This window comes from Canis lupus, chromosome 12 (genome assembly GCF_048164855.1).
Source record: "Canis lupus baileyi chromosome 12, mCanLup2.hap1, whole genome shotgun sequence".
NCBI classification, from domain to species: Eukaryota; Metazoa; Chordata; class Mammalia; order Carnivora; family Canidae; genus Canis; species Canis lupus.
The window spans coordinates 51865617-51880462 of NC_132849.1; the positions used below are offsets into that span (position 1 = coordinate 51865617).

Sequence of the window (14846 nt, forward strand, 5' to 3'; positions counted from 1 at the left end):
GTCCCGATGTGTCCTTAAATCTACTCCCCAACACAGTGGAAGAGGAGACAGCATGATGCTGCGTTCAAAGCACGGGCATCCCAGGGTTCTCAGCCTAAGTTCATTACTCACTGTGTGCACTGGCACCTTTCTTGCAAACCTCAGTTTCCTTGTCTTAAAATGCAGACAGTAATAAACCCTTGCTCACAGCAGTGCTGTAAGCAATCGGTGAGATTATATAGGTCGTGCGCTTACATAGAAGCTGATTATTATCATTGCTGTTGCCCTTATTACTATCATCATTACCAAGGTCATTGCTCGTACTATTCTTTTCCTATTCCTATTTCTATAGAAGCAGTCTTCAGCTACTTCACTACTAATTGGGAAATCTTTAATAAAACTGGATCCCAAATTCTATTGCTATGCTTCAAAACTCAATTTACGCCAACATTTGGGGGGAAAAGGAAGATTTTTCAAATGGGAAGGGGATGCCACAAAAGCATGAATAAACCTCCAGATTTAAAAGTGACTATAAACCCTGTTCAGTTATATCCGTCTCAGAAGGCACAGAAACGTTAAAAGGAGAGATGAGTCAGAGTTCTCTTCATCAGATAACCTACAGGCGACGTCCTTCTTTCAATGAAATGCATCTGCAAACATAGGAAGTTGGGTAATAAATCCACGTGGCTTTTTCATTCAAAAAGATCTCAGGGAAAGAAACTCAGTCTGACAGCATGAGTTAGAGTCACCATACATCTCCAAAATTAAGATGTGAGCTAAATTCTCTCCACATGGGATAGAATTGCTCTGTCCCTGCTCTGGAAATGAGTATGTATGTTTTCTTTCATTGTGAGGGGCTTTTATATAAGATGCAGACATTACTGTCTCGAAAGCTATTTTCAAACGGTGGCTCATGTTATAGTTGGTGGCATCACGCTCTCCAGTGATTAAAGCTTCACTCCTCTGGCCATAGTTAATCACATCTGTGTGTGTGTGCAGCATTTCTCCTTTCTTCTACTCACTGAGTGTATTGCTGCCTGTGAGTGTGGGGGTTCACTCTGTTCTGCGTAATTTTCAGGTGATGAGATGTTATCTCAGCAGGAGAAATTATAAAATACAAAATACATCCCGGAAGTTTAACTGTAAGGGCACATGCTTCATTCATATATGCTACCTTGAGTATGTCCTAAACGTGTACATGTTTAATCAGTTTACACGGGACAGCCTGGTTTTGTCTCGGACCTGGTCCTTCTCCCTGCCAACTACCACCAGTCTACTAAACAAAAGAACTAGCCCATCATTAAGGTTTACTCAAAATCCAGAAAAGAACAGAAAAGACTCTTGATACTCCAAAGAGCATGTCCCTTCCAAACCACTTGTGAACATACTCAATGTACTTACTTGACATCAACACATACAACCAAGACATTCTCCATACTGAATTAGGCAAGTTTATTAGGCTTCTAGTTTCCATGTCTAGAACATGAACATGGATTTACATGCATTGTCTCATTTTGTGGATCTTACATGCATGTAGTCTTCAGTCAGCTGGGCCTTTGATTCTACTTGTCAGTAATTTACAGTTAGCTCAATGTGAGTAGATGACAAACACAGAATGATACAGAAGCCGTAGCAATAAATCCCACCCGATACCGTTTACCTTTTTTCCAAAATCCTATCACAACTCTCTTGTAAAAAATAAATTTCAGAACAAGGCATTTAATTCACTTCACTGAGAAAAATAAAGAAGATTCTATCATTTTGGAGCAATGAATGTCCAACTATGGCTGAAAGGTACACCCTGAGAATTAAATGATTTTAACGAACCCATTGAGGTTTATAAAGCTGTGTTAACCTAACATTAGGAAGGGACACAAGATAACAGGCACGAACGTCCCCGCTCATTTTGCTGTGCAATTTTCCAAGGATGCTGTGTTATAGACATCCTCGTTGTCTTCAATGCTCGAAGCATCTGTGGAATCGGGATCGCTCACCACGATTCCGACAGAAGAGAGACTGGTAATGAAGGCGTGCATCCGCTGTGCATAAATATCCCTAATGTTGAAGTAAGGTAGCTCCTGACACTTCTCTGGTGGGTCCTCGTTGCACTGGTCCACGTCAATATCCTTCTGCTTCTGGTAGTACTTGGAAAACTTGTTGAAGATAATGGTGATGGGAAGGGCCACCACCAAGATGCCACAGATGATGCACGTGCTGGCGATAAGCTTCCCGGCCAAGGTGACTGGGTGGGTGTCTCCATAGCCCACAGTAGTCATGCTGATGGTGGCCCACCACCAGCAGATGGGGATGCTGGTGAGGCTGGACGTGTGCTCATCTTTCTCCACAGAGTAGATGAGCACAGAAAAGATGGAAATGCCCACAGAGAGAAAGAGAAGCAGCAGCCCGACTTCATGGTAGCTGTGTCTCAGCGTGGCCCCTAGAGACCGAAGTCCTACCGAGTGCCGGGCAAGCTTGAGAATTCGGAAAATCCTCATAAGCCTGAGGATCTGGACCACCTTGCCCATGTTCTCAATGTCCTCACTCTCCTCCTCCTTGGTGTCAACGGCCAAGGTGGCATAGAAGGGAATAACGGAGACGAAGTCAATTATGTTCAGAGGGTTCTTCCAGAATTTCTTTTGACAGGGGGCAGCAACCAGCCGAATGGCAAGCTCGCCAGTGAACCAAGCGATGCACGCGATCTCCACGCCTTCCAGCACGGGGTCATCCACCTCCCCATCCTCGTTCTGGAACTCCGACATGCTGTGGACACACATGGCCACAATGGAGGCCAGCACCACGCTCAAGGACGAGATGGCAATGAGCTTGGCAGACAGGCAGTGGGCGGGGTTTTCCATTCGAATCCAGATCTTCTTCCGGAGCTGACCAAATCGCAGCTGCTCAAACTTCTCCAGCTCCTTCTCAAACAGAGACGACTCTTCGAAGGAGGAGTCGGTACTCACGTCGTTGCTCTTCTGGTCCCAGTCCCTCTCGTGGTTTTCCTCCTTGCGCTCCTGGTAGCGATTACTGCAGCAGGAGTCGATGAAGAGCTCGTTGATGCCCCAGTACTCGATCTCCTGGCAGAAGGAGAACACGCACAGCTCCTCCATGACGTGCAGCTTCCCCGTGTAATAAAAATTCAGGACGTATCTGAACAAGGAGGGGTTCCGATCGAAATAGTACTCCTTGTCGGCCACGCTGTAGTCATCACACAGCTCCAGGATGGCCTCTTCCGAGTGGCAGGTGAGCAGCTTTCCCAGTCTGGTGTGCGGAAACCGCAGCAGGGTGCTTTGGTCCACGGACTGCTTAAAGCCCCCCACGTTCAGGTTGACAAGTTCCTCGTCTTGTCCGGGGCGATGGAAAAACTCACCAAACACCATGGTGGATACGGGAGGCAGGGAGCTGGACGGGAAGGGAGATGAGGCAGTTCACGCTGCACCTGGAAGGAGCACAAGACGGCATTAGCACTGTCCCACCGGGCCTTGCCAGGCTTATTTTTAATCTGCCCTTTCCGGGATGATGGGCTGCACGGAGAGCAGAGCAGGAAAGGGGACAAAAAGACAAAAAAAGAGTAAGGGATACAGCATTATGCATTCGGACTCGGAGGAAATCAAGACAAAACAGGTTGTTTTTCAAAAACTGGGCTTGGGAGATCCATGGTTTTCGGAAACAGAAGACTGCCAGATTATTTTCACGAACCTGAATTCCTCTTTTTTTTATTTTGCTAAGCATCTAAAAGTTACCACCCGCCTCCCCACCTCCCCCCCCCCAAAAAAAAGCAATGCATGGATCACTTACACAATACAAGCATCTCCAGTCTCAAGCACGAGGCTTCTGCATTTGGGAATGCTCGGTCCAGACGTGACAGGCTGGTTGCCGCCTGGCTCGTAGCTCCCCTCTCCCTGCGCCCAGGGCTCAATCATGCACCCTCACAAACAGCTCTCCCCTCTGCTCTGACCCCCACCCCCAACCCACACATGACTGGGGGCTCGGCTCCTACAGCTTTCCCCCCTTCTCCCATGTGTCACTCCTTTAAGAGAAAGCCCTATCCCTATGTTTGGATGCGGACAATCAAGAGGATATAATTATCTCCCTGTCCTTAAGTCCCCTACATCTTAAAGATATAGTTACACTTAATGGGATGGTGTTTCAGGTACTTCCACAGGGAAGAAAGTGACTTGGGAAAACCTCCATAAGTTAATTGCACTATCAGTTTCCTGACACAAACGGGCTTCTCTCCCACCTGCTTCCTCTCTTCATAGACCGTCCCCTACACACTCCCAATTGCTCCATAGATACCAATTCTATACTGGTCCAGCCCATACTGCCTGTTTCTAGTTGTGACACAAACTGGGATGCACCAGATCTATTTCTCAGAGAGAAAGTAATAGCTTTTAACCATCACTCAACACAACGGTGCTTCCTCAGAGCAAATGGTGCAGATCAAAGGTAGGAGATTGTCAAATACTAAGCTCCTACAGGATACTATTAGATGCTTTGTAGACATGATATCATCTCATCCTTCTAACACTTTACAGAAGGTGTACAGAAAAATGGATACTCAGAGAGGTTGAGTCAAAGATCACAGGATAGATAAATGGTAGAGTCAAGATTTAAACCCAGGCTTGATTAGCCCCAAACCCATTATATTTCCACTACATACTCCCTCTCCGCCACTTTCTCCCGGATTATAATCCAGTAATCCAATGTGGGAAGTGCTATAACAGAAATGAGGCAAGCAGCTTTGGCATTTTTGAGAAAAGAGCATTGACCCTTGTTATTGGTTATATTTGGCTCAAACGCTAAAGGTTCAAGCAGAGTTGACCACATGAGGGGAAAGGGCATTCCCAACAGCGGGCAAGAAAGGGTGGACAGAAGCCAGACTGGGAGGAATCATGTATATCAGTCTACAGAGTCTGGACTTTACCTGTAGGCAAGACCACTAAATGGTCTTAATCAGTGATTGAACACCGTCTTCTCTGTGACTGTGACCTAGAAAGAACTGCTGACGGCAGTGTGGGAATTTGCTGGGGGGGCAAAGGCCAGGGTCAAGGAGACTGGGCTGCAACAGAACAGATGAGAGGAAGGGAGAGGCCCCAACTCATACAGCAGTGGTGTGTATAAAGATGTGACAAAAATCAAGAAAAGTTTCTAATGTTGACTCAGCAGTACTTGGTGACTTGAAAAATAGAACAGGAAAGTGGAAAGGCAAATGGAAGATGCATTTTCTACTCTGTGCAGGTGGCTGATGTGGTGACACGATCAGAGGAGGCAAAAAAGTCAGGAAGAAATTTTTTGCCCCTATGCTTATGAAAAGCCAAGGCTATAAGCGAGACAAGAGATTCCACCTCTGAGGAACACACCAGAGGACACAGCCTCAAAGTCCAGCCCTCTGTCATCCACCCCAGTAGGAAGCCTACTGTCACAAAGCATGCATGGACATTTGCTCTCGAGACACTAGCTGAATGTGTTCCCATGAGTGTGTTCCCATGAAACCAGAGACCATAGCAGAGCTTGACATACCAGTTAAAAGGTTTGCTGACCTCTTCAAAATACTTGGGTTTTTTTCTGCCTCAGCTTTCTATTTTTAGCTAGATATCTTCTTTGAAGGGCCTAAATCAGAGCTCATGTCTTGGTCCAAATATTTATGGAACCTCAGATCCCTGAAAGCAGGCTTGTGCTCATGGCCAGTATAGTAGTAAACCGTTCCAAGGAGCTAGTTTTAGCTAAGCTGGCATGAAGATTTTAATGGACATTTTCTTCGGGTGGCTTATTTTTCATGTCGGCTATTCTGGAGAGCCACAGTGATAGAACACCAGTGTCTGCCTTCATGACCCACCTGCAGAAGATGGTCTCATAATCAGAGAGTGTGTCATCCATTTCCTGGGCACCCTGCAGTCACTTTTCGAAAGAACACTGTTATCACCCTTCATGTCAGTCTTCCTACTCTGTCCTCCTTGCTTTTTAATCATTCTATGCTGGTGAAAGAGAGCCCACTATGAGGCCCATTCATGTCACAAAGTCTAATCAGAAAAGCAATATACATCATAAAATAAGGGGCTGCTTGTTGTGGGGCCTTCAGCAGAGAGAAAAAAGGAAAGCATCTCTGGATCAGATCAAATGCTTGAACTCGGTGTCCAAGCTGAGACTTTCCAAGGCATGGTGGCCAGAGGCTGAGGTTGGTTTCCTTGCCTGTGTCTATCCCACAGGAGCCGCCGACAGGGGGCAGGAAAGAAGGAGTTCCACCTCTACCTTCTGTAGCTGGGTTCCCCGGCATGCAGACCATTCCTTGCCAATTACAAACATTCCTTCTGTCATTTGGCCCTCACTACCACCCTGGGATTTTGCCAATGAGGAGGCAGGATCAGAGGAGATGAGTGGGCATAGTACAGCTATTAAGGGTTAGATCAGAGGTGCAAGCCCTACCGACTCCAGGGCTTCCTACAGCATGCTGCCTCACACATCCAAAGTGACATAAAGAAAGAAAGGCAGATACTGAGCATCATTATTTCTATGATTCCTATTTCAGACCAGCATCTATTTAACAGCCATCCATTTACTCCTATCCAGAAAACATTTACTAGATCAAAGGTATATTTATACATACCTATGTATATTTATGATATATACGAATGACACATTTATAATTCATTTATAATACACATTTCTTTATATATGTAAGCATATACATATTTATATGTGTATTCATAAGTACATAAATAAACTTTAAAGACATTACAGCATTTTCTATATGCATGTTCATGTGATCTGTAATCCAAAAATTGAACTGCATGCTCTATTAATGAGTCTGTGGGGAAGCAGGGGAGGGAACAGGGGCAGTGGGATGCAAAATGAAGGAGAACCCTTTTGGAAGAGAATGTGGAGGGGAATTTGACAAGCAAAACTGTATAGGCACTTACCCTTTGCTCCAGCAATCTCTCTTCTAGAAATCTCTCTCAAAGAGAGACAGACAAAAATTCAAAACACTTGCATAACTGGAAACAATCCAAATATCCATCAATAGAAGACTGGCTAAATAAACTAGGGTCTATCTCTATATATGCAATGGAGAGATTTCTAGGATATATTACTTAAGTAGAGGGAAAATATGTGCGTATATATTCATCCATATACATAAACATACGTATACACACATACACACATGCTTACAAAGAGAAAAAGAAACAGCAGAAGGACAAATTGAAAATGAACAAACTGCTTCCCTGTATGGGAAGAGGGGGAACAGGGTAGAGGCGACAGTGTTGGAAGCTGGACTTGGGAATCATGTAAATGTTTTACATAATTATGAAACAAAATTAAATAAAAAAGAAAAAGACAATCCCTAAAAATTTAACATTGCTGTGTATCAAGTGGGTCATTAACCTCAGAGAGATAAATTATTTGCAGATTTTTAAAATATAATTTTAATAATTTGTACAGCCATAGTGGTATACATTCCTAGGACAAATAAACCACAGAAATCTTGAGATAATTTTAGTATTCATATTGGTATAATTATTCTACAGCTTTTCTGCACACACACATAGGGCAAAGCAAATAAATGATTATGTTTATGTTATGAAGAACCTTCAAGGTTTTGAGTGCCAAACTAAAGAAAATACACAAATATAAAAATCAAAGAAATTAAATAAAAATCCAGTGATCCTAAATTTGAATTGGAAATAGCATTATTGGGGCACTTGGGTGGCTCAGTCAGTTGAGCATCTGCCTTTGGCTCAGGTCATGATCTCAGGGTCCTGTAATCGAGCCCCATATTGGGCTCCCTGCTCAGCAGGGAGTCTGCTTCCCCCTCTCCCTGCTTTTGTGCTCTAGCGCTCGCTCTCTCTATATATCTCTCCCCTCTCCCTTTCTCTCTCCCTCTCAAATAAATGAATAGAATCTTTTTTAAAAAAGGAAGAAAGATGGACAGCCCAGATGGCTCAGCGGTTTAGCGCCACCTTCAGCCCAGGGCCTGATCCTGGAGACCTGGAATGGAGTCCCACATCGGGCTCCCTGCTTCTCCCTCTGCCTGTGTCTCTGCCTCTCTCTCTCTCTCTCTCTCTCTCTCTCTGTGTGTGTGTCTCATGAATAAATAAAACCTTTAAAAAAAGGAAGAAAGAAAATAGCATTATGAACTGATAAATTAACTTTTCCTAAAAGAAAATTTTATTTTCACTGAAAGAGCCTAGAACAAAGTGAACAGCTCTAGGGGATGCTGTGAGGCATCACTTATATCTCCCCTTTAGGACTGAGCCACTCATTCTCACACCTGATGAAAGTGTTAATAGCAAAGGGCTCTCAATTAAATCCTTCTTTGGGAATCACTCTCAGCCAAAGAGAGCTATCTTGCCCAAGGTCATACTCTTTTCTCTGGTTAGTTCATATCCAGTGACTTATGTATATGAGGGGGCTGTAAAGACTCAGCGCCTTTTTCTCAAGGTAGGAACCCAGCTCCAGAATTCCCAGAGGATCAACTAAGATTTCTGATCCAACCTCGTCACAGTTCAACTCTTCTCCTTGCCTGATTCTCCTTCCTTCATTTCTGGCTGGTATTGGTCCCAAGGGCACCTCCTAACAAACCTACACATAAATCTCTGCCTCAGGCTATTTCCCTGGGAACCCAACTGAAGAGGCCAAGTCAAGAGCAATGAACATCTCAAGTTTGTGCAGATTGGAGCATTAAAATACAATTTCTCACTAAAACAAGGGCTCCTTAGAGAAATAGCCAATCCCTGGTCTGGGGTAAGAAATACCCAAGATAAGCCTGGCCTATCATGTTATATTAGAAAACAAGGAAGCTATCAACAAGGACAGGGAAAGAATCAAAAGGACTCAGAAAAAAATTTTTTAAAAATCTCCGATGGACTGGACTATGTCAAATATGTTAAAATCTCTGAGTTCATAATAATATTTTTTTAAAGAAAGAAACAAATACATTGGTCCTCTTTGGGGGCTATTAGAGTATCAACTCACTCTTCTGGAGTGTGAGGAGAAAAAAAGAAAATCAAACATTTTTCCTGTATGAATTATACCTTAGAAGAACCATATAGTAGTTAAAAAGGGAAATTTTTCCTTACAAAAATATTCTAATAACTCAAAAATAATAGTAACAGAAACAATTAAAATAGTATACTAGAAAATATATATTTATATTGAAAAACACAAAGAGTTTGAAAGTAAAAGCATGAAAATTGTAATCAAGAGAGCAGCATTGACTATACTGATGCCACATAAAATAAAATTTAAGACAGAAATTATTACCAGAGCCAAAGAACATTTTATAAAAATAATCAATTGAGAAGACATAAAAATTATAAATATAGATGTACCCAGCAATTAAGTTCCAAAATTCTATCTCTATTTGTAGATGGCACGATCATGTATACAGAAAATCCTATGGAATACATAAAAAATATTAGAACTAATAATAAAGTCATCATTGTTGCAGAATATGAAATCAATATACAAAAATTAATTATATTCCTATACACTAGCAATGAGAAAGCCAAAATATGAAATTTAAAAAACAATTCCAGTTATAATAGCATCAAAATTTATTAAGAATAAATTTAACAAAAGTGGTAAAAATTTGTGCCAAAACTACAAAATACTGTTGAAGGAAATAAAAGAAGACATAAATAAATGTAAAGACACCCCCGAATAGCTGTACTCCCCAAATTAATTAGATTCAACACAATTCCTATCCAAATATTTGCTGCCTTTTTCTTTTCAGAAATTGACAGCTGATTATAAAATTCCTATGGAAGTACAAGAAACCCAAAATAGCCAAATAATCTTGAAAGAAAACAAAGTCAGAAGACTCATACTTCCTGATTTTAAAACCTGCTACAAAGCTACAGTAATTAAGACAGGGTAGAGTTGGCACAGGATAGACAGGTAGATCAAGAAAACAGAATTAAGAAATCCAGAAATAAGTCCATATTTACAGTCAACTGATTTTCAACAAGGATGTCAAGACAATTCAACAGGGAAAGAATAATCTTTTCAATAAATGGTATTGGGAAAATTGGATAGCCACATGCAAAAGAATAAAACTGGATGCCTACCTCACATCATATATAAAAATTAATTTATCAGTTGATCAGAAACCTAAATATAGATGCCAAAACAATAAAACACTCATAAGAAAACACAGGCATACATTTTTGTGACCTTGGATTAAAATGACTTCTCAGATATGAAACCAAAATCACAATGCAATAAAAAGAAAAATAGATAAACAGACTTCATCAAAATTAAAAAATGTTGCGCTTCAAAGGACACTATCAAGTCAAAGGACAAGTAACAAGAAAATGAAAGGACAACCCCCATGATGGAAGAAAATATTTGCAAATCATTTATCTGATAATGATCTAATAATAATAATATAAGCAATTTACTATAATGCAACCATTAGTGAGGATATGCAGATATCAGGACCCTCCTATATTATCCAGGGTAATGTAAAATGGTACAGCCATGTTGGAAAACAGTTGAGCCCATTTCTGAAAAAGTTAAACACAGAATTAGCATATGATCCGACAATTCCACTTCTAAGCATATTTCTGAGAGAACTGAAAACATATGTTCAAACAAAACGTACACATTACTGTTCATGGCAGCATTATTCCTATTAGCCAAAGAGGGAAAACAACCCAAATATCCACGTCCATTAACTGAGGATGTTGTTTTGTTGATCCATTCTATCCATTGAACGGATAGAATCTTATTTGGCCATAAGAAGGAATGGAACACTGAAACTACAAGATGGATGAACTTTGAAAACAGAAGACAGACCAAAAAACGCCACATACTGTATGATTCCGTTTATATGAAATATCTAGAATAAGCAAACCATAGAAAACAGATTAGCGGTTGCTAGGGGTTAGGAGGAAGAGAGACTAGGGTGTGACCAAATAGGTATGTGTTTCTTTTGGGGGTGATAAAAATGTTCTGGAATTAGATGGCTGTACAGCTTTATGAATATATTAAGAACCACCGGATTATGCATTTTATAAATTTTATTGTAAGTGAAGTATATCTCAATAAAACTGTGATTTTATTTAAAAAGGATCCCAGCTAATGAAGAAGGAATGAGAGAATTAAAATCTCTCTATTTTGCAAGTCATCAGGAAATAATGGACGTAGGCTGCTAAAACCCAGATAAAAAGCTGATGGGGCACTTTATCACAGCCACATCAGAATGACAATACCCCAGCCAGCTGATCAAGCCTCAAGTAACAGAAAGAAACAAGACATGACATGCCTCTTGATGGGAGTTTATATACACAATTCTGCAGAATTTCAACAACAACAAAAAATCAGGCCTGAATTTTATGGAGAGTCTAGATCTGCCATTTGAAATCAGATAGAGATTTCAGAGGAACATGTGCGATGACACAGCAAAATCCAGACTGAGGGAAAACTACAGGACAAACAGCACAGACCAGATAAGCGACGTACCAAATAGATCCAATGTGTGGGCTTTGTATGAATCCTGATTTTTAACTAGCCAAATGCTTAAAAAATATATATAAAAACAGGGACATTTGGGTACCAAAGAGATACTTGATAAAAGAATTATTGTTCATTTTTCAATGTGCTGATGGTATTGGCATTCTGCTTTTTAAAAGAATCCTTATCTTAAAAATATATACTACAATTTTACAGATAAAATTCTACCACGTTTGGGATCCATTTCAAAATAATCCATGAAAGGGGGGTGACAGAGCCAGGAGGTAGGGGGTTGGGGGGCAGTGGGGGAGATGTATCTGTTCATACAAGATATGGTCATAAATTGATCACTGTTCAGCTGGGTGATGGGTATGTAAGTTTAATGTATTAGTCTCCCTATTTTTGTACATGTCAAAATTCCCCATCAAAACTGTTTCAAGAAAAATTTACTAAGCCTTTTTTCAGGCCACGCACTGTAGTAAGTGCTTTCTTATGCACTACTGTCCACCCTTGGATTCCCAGCAACCCAGGCAGTACCCGGGCACTAGGAGGCGATGAGAAAGCATCACTGAATGAATGAATAATTTCTTTTAATTCTTTAACAGTCCTAAGGGGTCAATCTTATACCCCATGTTGCAAAGAGGGACATTCAACACACAGAGTCTGACCAACATTATCTAGCTTTTATGTAGCACTCTCTCCACTATGCCTCGAATATGAGTCCTTCAAGTTTTTTAAGTGAGAGGAGGGCTGATCTTTGAATTTACCTCGTTTTTCATCATCCTTATTAAAGAGTGCTATAGTCTTTAGTAGGGGACTTGGTATCAGCATGCTGAGGACTCATGGGGTCTCCAATCAGGTGTGTCCAGGAACACAAAAGGCATGGGGCCACCAAGTTGAAAAATCAAATGCTATTTTCATTCTTTTTCTCAAGAAGAGCATGGCTCACCATGTCACTCTCCCCTGCCTACTATCAACCCAAATTACTCATGGCGCAAACACTGTATACTGTATTTGGCCACCTTGTGCCTCTTGGTGTTTACAGGATTGAAAAGAAAAAGATGTCAAAAATCCAAGATATTCGCTGGCAGCTTAAAAGAAGAACTGCATTGATCTACTCCCCTCCGAGTGGCACCCTGTAAAAGGCTTTTTCAAAGCCATTAACCTCTTACTCACCTCTTTGTAGTCCACTTCCCTCCCTTTCTGCTTTATGCTCTCCAACTCACTTAAAAAATACTCTCAGAACTGTGTCTTTTCAAGGCTGACAAATATACATGCACACGTGTGCCTGAGTGGCTCTGCTAATGCTCTTGCTTTGCTCAGAAAAGTAACAGAAGCCTAACAAATGCAAGTCGGTCTTTTGATTGGTCAGAACCACCTCTTTCCATTATTGCATAAATGTAAATAAAAACCTAGACTCCTTCTGCCCTCCCACTTGTCCAAAATCTGCATTAATCCTTCCATCAAATAAAAAAAAAAAAAAAGATACGGCATTTTTTGGAATTAATAGTGCCACCTTTTTGGGACGATCTTCTAAGAGCTGCATTTCATCCCATTAAATTTAAAAGAAAAATAACTAATTTTTTTTAAGATTTTATTTATTTATTCATGAGAGAGAGAGAGAGAGAGGCAGAGACACAGGCAGAGGGAGAAGCAGGCTCCATGCTGGTAGCCCAACTTGGGACTCCATCTGGTCTCCAGGATCACGCCCTGGGTTGAAGGTGGCACTAAGCCATTGAGCCACCCGTGCTGCCCCTAATGTTTTTTTAAAAGGGTAGGTCATGTTAAATTTTATTTCTACCCATGGCACGTGAGAATATTCCAAACAAAACCAAGCAGATGTTGGGGTACCTGGGTGGCTCAGCCGGTCAAGCATCTGCCTTCAGCTCAGGTCATGGTCCTGCGTTCCTGAGATCCAACTCTGCATGGGGCTTCCTGCTTAGTGGGGAACCTGCTTCTCCCTCTCCCTCTCCCTCTGCTCCTCCCTCTGCTTGTGCTCACTCATACTCTCTCCCTGTGTCAAATAATAAATAAATAAAATCTTAAAAAACAACAACAACAACAAGCACATGTAAACAGAATTAGATATCTAAAGTCAACCCACACCCATGGACAGAGGTGTTCCCACCAGGCACCTTCTCCCCATGCACCGGTGTGGCTAATGTGTAAGGAAAAGAAAACCTTAATGACAGGCCAGAGAAGAGCAGAGAGCATGGCGAAATGTCACTGGCATGGCATAGCCCACTCTATGTGGACTTAGACACAGAGATGCTGGTGTTCCCTGGTTCAGGCCTTCCTGCATCAATGTTGTTAGAGCAGCTAAAATAGTGCAATTCTAGGAAATGAAGGTCTGCTTATGAGACATCTAAAAGGTCACGCCCAGAGCCAGCATATAGAATACATGAAACTGGGCAGCCCAGGTGGCTCAGCGGTTTAGCGCCGCCTTTGGCCCAGGTTGTGATCCTGGGGACTCGGGATCAAGTCCCGCATCAGGCTCCCTGCATGGAGCCTGCTTCTCCCTCTGCCTCTGTCTCTGCCTCTCCCTCTCTCTCTTGCTCTGTCTCTCATGAATAAATAAATAAAATCTTTAAAAATATATATTAAAAAAAAAAAAGAATACCTGAAACTTCCAAGAGCCTTCTGGAAAAGAGGCAGCTCTCCTCACCTGGAACAGTATTATGATAGTAGTCATTCCCTATTTAGTGTGGCTGCTCCTCCCTAGAAACTCCAGGGATCCTGTCATTTATACAGCTCATCTCCAAGCAGAGGCCACTTGGAAGGCTAAGTGACTTGGTGAGGCAAGTGGCCAGAAATCTGCCCTATTTGTAAAAAGCAAAAAATCACAGATGGAGGATTTCCAACCTGAAACAGGAAAAATGTGGATAGATCACAAGAAGGGAGCCTTAACTCTCCTGGAGGTACCCTATAAGGAGTCACGTTATATGGAGGAACCCACAAACACATGCTCACGCTGGTGTCCAGGGGAGGGAGTTTTGGACAAACCCGCTTCTTCACCCCTCTCATCTTCTCCCAACAGTCCCCAGTACACAATTATTTTAGCACCCACCACCAGATATTATAATGTTTTTACAGTTCTCCTTAACCCCCGACCCCCCAGGTCTGACTACTGCTGTCCTTTATACCCTCAGCTGTTCGATGGAAGGAATCGTGTATTGCCACCTCTACAGTCTCAGCCCCATATGCTAATTTCTGCCATAATCTAGTGAAAGATACTCACTTTTGTCCAGAAGAATTAAAAGGCTATCACTATTTTTGTCAAAAAGCTAGCAGAATGATCTGGACCCAACAAAGTGAAATGAAATGCTTCCAGCGGCGAAACAAGGAAGTTAAACAAATGAAGCGGGTTGGTTGGGACTGTGGTGAACTATCCAGAGGCAGAGGCCACTCAGTACCAG

General features: G+C 41.8%; 1 protein-coding gene across 9 annotated transcripts in view; it reads right to left on the reverse strand.

Annotated features, from left to right (window-relative positions):
* Window positions 1-1407: 1407 nt before the first annotated feature.
* The window catches only part of KCNS3 (potassium voltage-gated channel modifier subfamily S member 3), a 41144-nt gene continuing 27705 nt past the window's right edge, over window positions 1408-14846 (reverse strand). For 7 of the 9 annotated variants that reach the window (XM_072771003.1, XM_072771001.1, XM_072771006.1 and 4 more), the window contains exon 3: window positions 1408-3415. In XM_072771003.1, coding sequence (XP_072627104.1) covers window positions 1881-3356 — 1476 coding nt within the window. In that variant the 5' untranslated portion in view covers window positions 3357-3415 and the 3' untranslated portion in view covers window positions 1408-1880. Of the gene's footprint in view, window positions 3416-3774; window positions 3905-5815; window positions 5930-14846 lie in introns of those variants that run through there. The other 2 variants (XM_072771008.1, XM_072771009.1) reach the window with 2 other exon arrangements.